Here is a 12965-nt window from a genome sequence, read left to right on the forward strand (position 1 = left end):
CTCCAGATGATAAATATGACAAAGTTGAAATGTCATAATTTTTTACATATACATAGATAAAATGATATATATCATATCTAACAGTTTTATGTTGACATTTAAGTTTTAAATTGTGTTGTTAAACTTTTTAAAAATGAAGGTATAATAGAGGCACAAAATGAAAATTATGAGGTTGACAGCGAAACAAGTTCTTATAGTGTTTAAAAAAAATGTAGAACTACAAAAGACACTACAAACAGGATGCCATATTTGTCATGCAAAAAGATCTCGAAAATTTGATGTGCTAGAGACACAGTACCTCAAACAGAATGTATAGAGAATGCCCCTTGATACATTCAAATGAATTCTACACGAAAATTGTCGCTAATCGTTGCTATATATCTAACCACCTATTGCTCTCAACTTGTTTTATTAGGGCATTCCGACGACAAGTGGCCTGGGGTCCCACACTCATAACAAGTTCTCCTCTTCTTCTTCTTTCGCACTGAATCTGCTAAAAAGAATAATGAGATCGTCAATTTAGTTGTATACCAAGTCTTTTGCCATACATCATTGCACTTGTCAGTTCCTATTATGATTTGCATATCCCAATATTCATAATTCAAGATGGATAAAACACGTAATTAATAAACTTTAGGAGATAATAATTCTTATTGTCGTATAGTTATAAACTTATAATCAACGTAATTCGTAATTCTCAGCATAATAAAATGAAATTTATTTGTTACTGTAGGCCTGAACCCAAACCGATCAGAGTGCATATCCTCTGAGATAACTGAACATTTCAGTTTATCTCAAAATCAGTGCTAAATTTTTTTTTCTGGTGCCTATTTAGATGCACAGGCCATTGTTAATACAGAATGGGTTGATTTGAGATTCGTGTTTTAAAAATCTGTAACGGTTCAAACCAAACCACCAGCCTTTTTATGTCTCTAGATAAGATAACATGGTACTTTACCTCCTTGTGTATCCACCACCTGCTCCTCTTCTCTAATTTTGTCACTGTCTTCCTGTTGAATTTCTTGGTGTATAATTGTATCATTGCCATCAGCGATATTTTTTTTGTTTGGACAAGCAGAGGAGAGATGGCCAGGGGTACCACACTCGTAACAAGTGCGCCTTTTCTGCTTTTTACGAACTGAACCTGTTCGAAAATTGTACAAGCATTGTTTAAAGTTGACAAGACAGTCAAATTAAGTATGACAAGATAGTCAAATTAAGTACGAAAGAGTAAGGCTACGAAGTGACAAAAAAATAAATACATCCCAACCTGCACAGAGAAATGAGGGAAAATGGTGCTTTATATTAAGTTCTCCTGTCAACATATTCACCCAATATCTTACCATTTATTCCATTTGAATAATATAATTGCCATTGTTGGCCATGTTTACATTATCATCTCAAATTTACCGTCCCTCAATAAAATATGTTAGGGTAATACTAAATATTGTCATCTAGGTTTAAATTGCACTAGACTAACTTGAACTTGGTATTCAGTTATAACAATTGCATTTTACTGTAAACTAAGTTTATCTGGCAATTTACTTTGCAAATAGTCTATTTAATATTTTGGAATAGTATAAAATTGCTGTAAGTCCTCTCTCAACATATATCCATCTTTTATTCTTGGAATAGTTTAAAGCACTGCATAGAGACAGAATAACCCAGTAAAATTCCAACTTGATACTGAGCTCTTTGAAACACTGCAAGTCTTCAATGATTTCTCTTTTACAAAAGGTTATTATGGTAATTTACCTTCTTGGGTTGTGTCGGCCACTTCCTCTTCTCTCATTTGATACACTTCCTCTTGCTTAGTTGCGTTATTGGAATCAACATTGGTTTTCTTGTTTGGACAAGCAGACGAAAGGTGACCCGGTGTACCACACTCGTAGCACGTCCTTCTCTTTTGCTTTTTATGCACTGAAATAAAACAAGAATAACCCAGTAAAATTCCAACTTGATACTGAGCTCTTTCAAACACTGCTAGTCTTCAATGATTTTCTTTTTTACAAAAGGTTATTATGGTAATTTACCTTCTTGGGTTGTGTCGGCCTCTTCCTCTTCCCTCATTTGATACACTTCCTCTTGCTTAGTTGCGTTATTGGAATCAACATTGGTTTTCTTGTTTGGACAAGCAGACGAAAGGTGACCCGGTGTACCACACTCGTAGCACGTCCTTCTCTTTTGCTTTTTATGCACTGAAATAAAACAAACAAACCTTAAATATTCTCTCACAACTTGATTTGTTTCATATGAATAAATAATTATGATTACTGAAAAAGAAAATCACTTCTTATTGGCAATACAGCACCATGATTTTTGGCATTTGCAGGATAGCTACTTTTAAGTGGATAAAAACACAAATCTAATTAACTCTTATCTTGTTGCAATTGGAAACCTTTTTTTTTTGACAAATTGACCCTTTATCTTTGCATAGGATCATCGTTTATGGCAATTGTTCTTCTCACCAATAACGAGACAAGAATGGGAGGAAAAGAAGGACTGGAGAAATAAATTTGGTTCCAAGGACATTATATTTAGGGGGAATATAAGCATACCAATAAAAAAAAATATCAAATCTCGTATTTGCCCCTCCAAATTCTATAATTACTTAATTATCATCCTAAATTCTAATAACTCACATGTTTACCAAGTATAATTTATTAGCCTGTGAGGTCTAGGTAGGCCAAGATTGTCCAGGGCTTTTTGTTTGAATTGACAAAATCATCAAATTTCATTATCCTGTGACCATATTAGTCATCTTAGTTGTAAATGCTTCTTGCAAGTAACAGAAACAATGGGTGCCTTCTTGCAAAAAACTGCTCACAGTGAGCAACTTTTTGCCAAATTAAAGAACTAGACTTTCAGTAGGCTTTCTCCGACAGTCCCACAGGACCTATTTTATCAGTACTGAATTGCCCCAACAAGCACAGTGGTAGGAATTAGTTGAAGAACTAATTCTGAATTTATTTAATATCAGCTGAAGTAAAATATTTTAGTAATACAGATGATAAAAAAGAGTAAAATGAGTTTTTACCTTCACTCTCTTCCCCTGATTTGTCCCTTTTTTCTTCTTCTGTGATTACATCATGGTCATCGCTGGCCTTGAAAGTATTATTTCCAGCTTCACTCACTCTTCTAGGTACAGCGCACCGGATCCGTACCGGTCGTCCATGTACCACCTCCTGGTCAAGCTTAAGTGCAATGGCAAGTGAGTCACCTTCTTGAAAATCAACATGCGCGAAACCCTTGAAATCACCAGTTGATTTGTCGGTGCCAAATCGAATTGATGAGATCTTGCAATTTTTGAAGAGGCTTTTCAAATCATCCTCAGTTATGTCCCACGAAAGGTTGCCTATGTATATCCGGTTATAGCCTTCTATGGTTTGAGGGGCAAAATCAGGCTTCTTTGCACTTTTGCCTTTGTAAGGCTGAATCTTCAAGTAAAATCCTCCCCTGATATAAAAAACAACAATAATAACAAGCAATAAATAAATAAAATCAGTTCAAATTGCATTTCTTGATGAACTAAAAAGAAAAAAAAGATGTAACTTACATGTCAGATCCATCAAGAGATATTGCTCGTTTAGCTGCTGACTCTGTCTGAAAAAACTTGTCAGTTAACAGACAATATAACTTTACAATATCAATGTGCAAAAAATTACGGACAGCACTTCCAGAACAACTTTTATGTCAATTGCACACCGTCGAATTTAAATTTAAACTGAATCCCATTCCTGTAGTACTTCACAACAGAGATAGGCTACAGTTTTGCATACAGATACCAGCATTTATACCAGCATTTATTTCATTGTTACCCTAAACCCTAAACCCTAGTTTTGTGAAAAACCTGAAAATCAATCTTGGTTCTTATTCATTCCAATTTATGATATCAGTTTCTGCACTCCCAAATACCATTATTTTTTTCTTCTTTAAGCAAGATTTGGAAGGAGGCATGTTGCAGCACAGCATTAGCATAGGAGGCTATTTCACCATTTATGCGAAGTTAGAAATAGTCAGGCTGAGGGATTATATAATCAGATATAAAGATGGTCGATAGTAATGCAAACTCAATTTGTTACATTTTGAAACCAGTATGGTACAGATGCCTTACTGCTAAGTGTGTTGAACTCAGTATAAGGAGAGGAACTGTTAAAGGAAATTATAATAAGAGATCGAGATTGAAGAATCAGACCTTAAAAGTAAGAATAGCAATGCCTCGAAATTTGCCAGTCTCAGGAAATTTCATGCAATCTACATCGGTAACCGTACCGCAACTCTCGAAGAAACTCTTTATATCATCCTCTGTGGAGTAGTATGGTATACCTCCCACATATACCTTTTTTGTATTATCTTCACTGAAATTCATAAGAATTCCATAATCACCATCTAATTTCATAAATTTGAACAGTACTACAGTATACAAGTGCACAAGGATTGTGAGAGGAAATTAATAAGAGTTTTTACAAATTAATTGGGCAAAATGCAGAAATAATAACAAAGAAATGAAGAATCCACAAGTTACCTGTCAGCTAGTTTAATTGAGGGATTCGATTCGATAGCCTTTTGCTCGGAGATGCTCTCATTTTGAGCATTTGCGGTTTCTAATGCAGCTTCCTTCATCTCTTTCTCTTTCTCCTCTTTGCTCGCCTCCGCTTTTCTATTTTTTTTCTTATTCTTATTCTTATTCTTCTTCCTTTCTTTCTTTAACTTCTCTTTCATCACAGCCTTCTTCTCCCTGCGTTCTTCCTCGATCTCACATGCTTCATCCCCTTTCTCCTCTGTTTCTCGCTCTCTCTTCTTCTCTTTTCCCTCTTCGCCATTCAAAGGTGGCTTCTTTTTTCTCTTGGGACGACTTGGTCTGGGCCTCTTTGATTTCGAATCTCTCAACCTTTCTCTGACGTTCTCTAGTACCTTAACAACCTCCTCCTTCCCATCAGTGACACTATTTTTGGATTGAGATACCTCCAACAGGCTCTTTAGCTTCTCCTTGAGCTTTTTGCGAGACAAAACCATGGCAAGGGAGAGAAAAAGAAAGCGGCGGCTCGGGAGCACTCCGGGAGTGGAAGAGGTTTAAGGAAAATTTTCGTTATGACCATCCAAAAAAAAAAATATATATAATAGTAATACTTTTACATAAGGTCGTCACTTAAAAAATTTGAATTTGTATCTGGAACGTCCGATCAGCTTTGGATTGATCAAGATTCTGATCGGACGGTTCGGAATCAAATTTAAATTTTGATCGACTACTAATATGCTTCATATCTTAAATTTTTAATGCTTATATTTATTATTTTCTAGGTAGTACAATAATCTAAAAAAATATGATTCGTTTAATCACAATTATTTTCTCCATGCTGAAAAATAGTAAAAATAATTTATAATATATGTATATAAAATTTAGTCTTCAACAAAATCACAACAAATAGACATTGAAATTAAAATGGTGAGTACCATGCAACATTTTTATACATATCAATGTTTTAAACCACTAGCTATAATCTATAGCTGCGTTATAGCATTTTCGATTCAATAGCAGAACTATGACGTTTTTGTAGTTTTTCCGCGATGGCGTGATAATCATTTAGAACCTTGCTTCCTATAGCATTAGACATTAGGACGACTTTATTTACATTTGTCTAATTATTACTTGTGAAAATATTTTACAGATCTATTTATGACATAAATTGCACATGGAATATTTGAACTTATTCTTGAATTATCATCAATTATCATTGACCAATTCTAAAAATATATATATATATATATATATATAGTAGTGAGTAACTAAATTCATTGACTGTCTTAGGTATCTGTTTTAGATACTTATGCTTAGTCTTTATGATTCTTAATGAAAATCGGTGGATCATGAATTCATTATTTTTAGGAAAAATATATATATATATATATATATATATATATATATCATAGTGTGAATTACGCAATAACCTAATATAATATCATGTATTAGTCAAGTGCAAATTATGCAACAGTTAAGGGTGCATTTTAGAATTGACGCACGATGAGTATAAAATAGCAAGTGCATATTATACGATATTTACTTGTGACACTTATCACATTCCAAAAAATATTCAAAATAGAATATACAAAATCCATACAATATGTAATTCGTATATTAATACATCAACGAGGAAAATAAATTATTACCATATGAATCAAACCTTGAAACCTATTATTCAGTTAATTAGAAAGTTTAAATCAGAACTACCTTTTTTTTTTTTTTTTCTATTTTATAATTTTAATATGATCGCATCAGAAATGCAAAAATTAGATAAAACTCACTTAAGTGTTAAGTGAGTCGGTGCCCGTCCCGAATTTTTTATTAATATCATTTAAAAAAACAAAAAACAAAACACCACTAAAATTAAAATTTTTTAAAAATATCAGGACTTCCACTTCTTTTTGAGGAAAAATAGAGGTCAAGCCTCTATTTAATTTCATTAAATATGTTACAAGGTTTGTAACATTGAAAATTACAGATAAGTCCAACTCAAGAGTTTTGAGTTTGAGTGAAAATAAAATAATAAGGGCTTCCACTTCAATCTGCAATTTTATTATTGTGGAGCCGCAGATTGAATTGGAGGGCAAAGGCCCCCCAAAAAACCTAAATATCAGTATATTACAAGTATATTACAGTGTATTTTTGAGTTTTTTTGATGACCCTCCAATTCAATCTGCGGTAGAAAGGGTAATCGAGACTGGTACCAGCTCTGGGTGCTACTGGTATCGAATCAGAGGATGGCGCTGTGGTAAATATATTGACAGAGCCATTTTAACTCCACCCAGCGCATCAATCATGTACCTTTTCATTTCATTTCTATTGATTGTGTTCTGCGTAAAGTGAAAATAGCTTTGCTCTTCTTCCGGTGCAACAGGCGAAGGGAAGCGCAAAAAGAGAAAAAAATGAAGAAAAAAAAACAGAGAGAAGAGGGAAGTGGGCCGGGCCGTGCAGAAAAGATCAAAAGATTTTTACTTTCCGAATATGTCTTGGATTCAAATAAATTTTGAGGTCAAGCTTTAGAGAATTAGGCTTCTCTGGCCAAACAACTTTCAGGTTCAGGCTTTCAAGGTCCAAATAATTTGAAAAATAGACTACTAAATTAATAATTAAACTAGTTCTAAATAATCAGTTAATATTTTTTTTATTAAAATTAATCAGTTTATATAAAATATTAGGAAATGACACCCAGGATCATTTGTTTACACCTAACAATAAATTATTGTTTTAAGAGTATCCATATCATAAAACATAGTTATTTTTAGCATGATCATTGTGCGGTGTTTTAAAACCTAGTACATATTTTTTAAAGTTCCATAAAATATAATTAATTTAGCATGGTCATGATAATGTGTAGTTAATATTTTTTAAGGCTTTATGATTTCTTAGAAATATATTTTATAAAGCATGAATTAGTTATAGCATATATTGACATATTGTGGTCGTAACGATACTTCACTGATATGTGCAAAATTCATATATGTTACCAGGTGCGAATAACTTGGGAAGAACATTTATAACTTTTGGCTTTACTTTCAATTCCTATGACAAATAAATATGGAGGTGACATGCTATTAACTGATCACCGTGAAAACAGGACACTTAATAGCTTGTTATATAAACTCTAGTTATATGATAAATAAATGATTGCATGTTGTGATTACTGTGACATTGTATTTTCTTAATATACGGCCTTACGTATTAATAAGAAATAATTTATACATGACGGGGTTGTTTGGGGAGTGATACTAACTGTACATTCTGCATCAAGATTTTAAATAACTCTAGCAATCATATTATTTTCGTAGTTTGTTTTTTTATTTCTTCTCTTCTTGTCGTTCACCCCTTGCTGACCGTAATGAATCATTGCAATCATATTATTTAAAAAAAAAAAAGAACAATAATTAGAACTTATGGGCTTTTTTCTGTAACAAGTTATTTTGGGCTTTTTTCAAGATTAAGGTCAACTAAAGAATATGAGCTTGTGGGCTTTAACATAAAAAAAAAGTAAGAATTCAAATCGATACTCATGACGATCGCCACGCAGTAAGACAACGAACAATTCTAAGTTTTTCGCGATGGATACTGTACTAGAAATGTTATGAAAGATTAATTGAAAATATATTTAATACAAAAAAAAAATACTCAGAGGCTCAGAGCCAATGCATTATTCTCAAGAAGATAACAAATACAATGCACCTAATGTTGGCATTATTATTTCTAATAAAAAAGAAAGATACACTCAATGCATTATTCTCAGAGTATGGAAAAAAAGGGGGAATTTCACGTATACTCCTCAAAAACTTCAAAATTACGTATTTCTTCCTTTAAATTTTAAAATTACATTTTTTTTCATCTAAATTTCAAAAACTCACATATTTACCAATTTTATTGTCTTTTATATTAAAACATATTCTAAATTTATAAAATACATATTTTATTATTTGAGCATAAAACGTCCATCTGACTCCAATTTGAATACGAAGGTTCATCTACTGTCTGAATTGCTTTAAGATCGGTGAGCGCTAGATCAACACGAATCTTGAAACGAATACATGCGAATATAGCAATATGCACAAATCTTAATGCGATGCATGCAGATCAAAATTGTTTTGAGATCCATATGGGCTAAGATTAGTACAAATCTTGAAGAGAACACACAATAATCTTATTACGATGCGCGCGAATCGGATGGTAAAGGAACCCTTCAGATTCAAATTATGAGTTCGATGGGACGTTTTATAAATTCAAATTATGAGTTCGATGGGACATTTTATAAATTCAAATTATGAGTTCGATGGGACGTTTTATAAATTTAGAATGAGTTTTAATATAAAAAACAATAAAATGGGTAAATATATGAGTTTTTCAAGTTTAGAGGGAGAAAAATGTAATTTTAAAATTTAAAGTCGAAAATACGTAATTTTGAAGTTTTTGAGGGGTATACGTGAAATTCCCCAAAAAAGATATACTCAAATGTACCGAATCTAAAATAAATATCATCCTATTAATGCATATCTACGGAAATTTTTTATTCATAGAAATTGAAAAAAAGTAGAGAGAGAAACAGAAAGAGTACAGTATTTGTTATATTGATAGAAAGATCGGTACAGATTCTACCGATCTAAAAAATCAGAACACTTAGGATAGGCAGAATTCCTACCCATCCTAACTCTTCTTGGATTTTCTGTGACGCCATCTTCAAAACAGGAATAGCAACAGATCAATTCTTGATCTTCTCAGGCATCGTCTTCACAGAAGATCCGAGAAGAGTTAGGATGGGTAGGAATTCTGCCTATCCTAAGTGTTCTGATTTTTTAGATCGGTAGAATCTGTACCGATCTTTCTATCAATATAACAAATACTGTACTCTTTCTGTTTCTCTCTCTATCTTTTTTTGAATTTCTATGAATAAAAAATTTCCCATATCTACTATATCTTGTCACTGGAATACTGGATGCACTATGTTGAACTATACCTTAGTCACTGACAAGTGGGACCACTGCCTTTGGTACACGCATAAATCGTATTCAGATATAACCAACCTTACCTCCCCCAGTTATGGCTTTTACATTATAAATGGCTATATATTCTCTTGAATCGACTTCAAAGAGTTGTAACCGTAGGGCTATTAGACAAGAACAAAAAAAATTAACTCTTTTGTAATTTCTAAGATTGAGTCTTTTTTTTGAAAGTTTGATAGTAGCTATCAAAGTACATTCTAAGATTGAGTCGAAAAGGACAATTTTGGAGGTCAATTTGAATTGCCTTTTCTTCCCGAGTTGAAATCCGGTTGAAGCCTCCTGCTGAAAGTGCCTTAGATTTCTCGGAGTCCAGGTTTCTTCACACTCCTCTCTTTTAATTTTCTCAATTCAGAAATCGTAACCTAAATTGAATAAGTAGTAGATCTAATTGAAAATAGAAACCCCTTCACAAAGGAAAGAGGAAAATCCTAACCTAAATTGAAAAGTTGATCTTATTAGAGTACTTACGGTGCAATTGAGAATTTGAGATGTGACCTTGCTAAATGCTTTCTATTTTATGGTATAATTGTAGGTTTATAACACAACTTTTGAAAAATTCTAGGCCAAAAGAAGCAATATCTGTTAGATAAAAGAGTCTTCTATTTGAATTTTTATTGATAAAGAAAAAAAATACATATGCACCTGGTATGTTATTCATCCTTGCTGGTGTTAATCGGTCCCAGCAAAATTTGACAGCTTCTCTTGTACTAAAAACTGTATCCCTTCGCAATCATTATTTGCGATTTGCACAAAATCAATGATTCGTTCTCTGCATGTAATATGTTGGTAAGGTAGTGATCCAAGTGTTTTCATTCATGTCTAATCTGGTAGTTCCATATTGAAATTGACATAACTAAACTACGTTGAAGATAAAATTTATGAAAACTAATTTTACTTTTCTAGGCAAACCTATTCCGCAATCTCAGCTTGCGAGATTGTATATAATTTGCTTTTGCATCTAGTACTTGCTGAAATGAAATTGTAGTCATGTCCATAGTCTACAAGATATTTCACAATCCAAAAGAAACAATTAAAGTAATAATAAGACATGTTTATAGCAGCTTGTATACATGGAACCCAATAACATAGACCGGTGTTCCCTTTATTGTTTATTAGCAGTGATGAATATCGAGTTAAGTTAGATGGTCAAATTTTGTAATTAAATTTGAGTATGAGCCATATGCATTCATTATTTTCCAAGTATGCTCCTCTCAACTGAGATTGCAAATTGAATCAAGGACCAATTATCTTACAATCCCTGCTAACTTTCGTTACTTAATGGGGTATCAATTGACCAATCATTGTTAATATAACTAATGTTTTTCTTTTTTCACTTTTTGTTCAGATGCAAGAAAATGATTGATGAGTAACTACAGGGAGATTTGCTTCGCTTCAATTTAGCATGAGTGGACTAGGAAATGGTATGTATTTTTAAAAAAAAAATTAACTGATAGTTACTGATTAATGGTAACCCTGCTGGCACTAGTACAAGAATCTTTTTTGTCATTTTGGATGACGTATTTCTCAGCTTTTAGAAGTTCATAGAAGTCTAAATGTTTGCTTTTTCCAGTTGTTTTAGAGCACTTCACAGTAAGTGCTCTAACACAACTGGGAAAAACAAACATTTAGAAGTTTATGAACTTATGAAGGCTGAGAAATACGTGATCCAAAATGGCGAAAAGATTCTTGGACCGGTGCCATGGGTATGACTCAGAGATGGGTGCCTATACCGTGCCGAGTTGTCTTTTTCAAGTAGTGATATTTTTTACATGTAGTCTAGTTGGGAGAGGTTGTAGGTTTAGGAAAGTTATTTATTTTAGGGAGAATTTCATGACTATGAAATTACTTATTTACCATCCCAAATTCTACAATTACATATTTATCATCCTAAAGTCAAACAACTCACATATTTACCCAATATAATTTAAATATATATCAAATATGCCCAAAATTCAAATTAATTATGTTTAAAATTCTGATAAAATGAATCCAATTTGCCATGTACACACTCTCTCTTAATCTAGACCATACTCTCAGGAACAGTGAGGAGAAAGATGGTGACAAGGAAGAAAGCAGGCGTTGAGCATGGTGAGGGTGATGTTAGTGGTTTGATTGTTAAGAAGTTCAATGCTAGAGAGGCTCCAGCATTGAATTCCTCAACAATTAAACCACTAACATCAGATGAGGAGAGGTTCCAACATTAAAGAGGGCGAGAGACGAAGAGAGGTTTTAGCACAGAAGGGGAAGAGTCGTGCCAAAAGAAGGCGGGAATGATTTTGCTCAGAAGGGAAGCGGAATAAGGTAAAATTGGGTGATTAAGAGGTCAAATAAGTAGGAATAGAGAATAAAAAAGTAGATTTAGGAATGAGGGTATATGGAGTGTTTGTAAAATTTCATGTGGTTCTTTATTTAGTTATTTTTTGGATACTAATGTGTTATGAAGTTGATTTTAATAATGTAGTTTAGCTTATATATTTTCTGTTTATCTGGTAGCTTTAAAATTAGAAGAATGTTTCTCTTGCATGTCACGGATCTCGTCTTGAATAAATAATAATTTATAGCGTTTTTTTCTTCATAACTGCAGTTTAACCCACTAATAGACGAGCAAAGTTTAGTTGTTGATCTTAATTACCTTTGAATAATAAATAATTTCTAGCGTTCGTTTTATCAAAACTGCATTTTAACCAACTAATTGACCAGCAAAGTTCACTTATTAATCTAATTTACCTTCTGTCAATTATGTCACAATTGTTTCATTGCTTGATCATCTCTGTCTATTTAGTGTATATTCATCCTTTGTAGTCCTTTTTATTTTTCAAAATTAGTGTCACTTTAATTTGACAGCATTTTGTCTCAATATCTCTTTTCACATTTTGTTTCACATGATCACATCTAATGAAAGAGAATTTCAACAGTATTTTGCCTTTATCGTGCGTAACACTAATGGTGCATCATGTAGTACAATGAATATTTTGATGTGTCAAGTGATTTTCATTTGATGGTTAAATTTGAACAAACTTGTTGTGTTCTTGACATGCTTTTACTGTTTTGATGTGTTCATCTGTTCATTTTTTTAATGTGTTCGTCTATTAATAAATTTGCAGTACAATGCAATCAGTACACTATTACTGTTTTTATTTACTTTTATATTTGTTGTATTATCTCTCTTATATGTATACTGTTACTGTTCTGCAGTACAATGAAATCAGTATACTGTTGCTAATGTTGCTCATTCAGGGGCGGAACTAGAAAATAGAGATTGGGGAGGCTAAGAAATCAAATACAGTGTAATTTCATTTTATAAGGGGGCTAAAAGGTATTAATACATATAAGAATTACAAAATTTAATGAACTAAAGTATTAAATGTCAATTTATAAGGGGTGCTTAGCCCCTTTGCTCTCTACGGTGTTCCTCCAATGTG

General features: G+C 32.7%; 1 protein-coding gene and 1 long non-coding RNA gene across 3 annotated transcripts; one reads left to right on the forward strand and one right to left on the reverse strand.

Annotated features, from left to right (window-relative positions):
- Positions 1 to 205: 205 nt before the first annotated feature.
- On the reverse strand, positions 206 to 5078 carry LOC144572658 (phragmoplastin interacting protein 1-like). 2 transcript variants are annotated; one of them, XM_078322309.1, is made up of 8 exons: positions 4526 to 5078; positions 4196 to 4358; positions 3557 to 3603; positions 3038 to 3456; positions 2034 to 2198; positions 1756 to 1920; positions 959 to 1144; positions 206 to 493 (listed from the first exon to the last, which is right to left on the reverse strand). In XM_078322309.1, the coding sequence occupies exons 1-8, from the start codon at positions 5014 to 5016 to the stop codon at positions 399 to 401; spliced, it is 1731 nt and encodes a 576-aa protein (XP_078178435.1). In that variant the 5' UTR covers positions 5017 to 5078; the 3' UTR covers positions 206 to 398. The 2 variants fall into 2 exon arrangements, with proteins under 2 accessions (XP_078178435.1, XP_078178437.1); XM_078322311.1 differs by having other exon boundaries at positions 206 to 490; positions 4526 to 5076.
- Positions 5079 to 9732: 4654 nt separating this feature from the next.
- LOC144572438 (uncharacterized) lies at positions 9733 to 11972 on the forward strand. Its single transcript, XR_013517731.1, has 3 exons — positions 9733 to 9856; positions 10889 to 10964; positions 11568 to 11972. It is a non-coding gene; the product is annotated as an uncharacterized LOC144572438 (long non-coding RNA).
- Positions 11973 to 12965: the final 993 nt, after the last annotated feature.

Source organism: Carex rostrata, chromosome 20 (assembly GCF_964058835.1).
Source record: "Carex rostrata chromosome 20, lpCarRost1.2, whole genome shotgun sequence".
Taxonomy (NCBI): Eukaryota; Viridiplantae; Streptophyta; class Magnoliopsida; order Poales; family Cyperaceae; genus Carex; species Carex rostrata.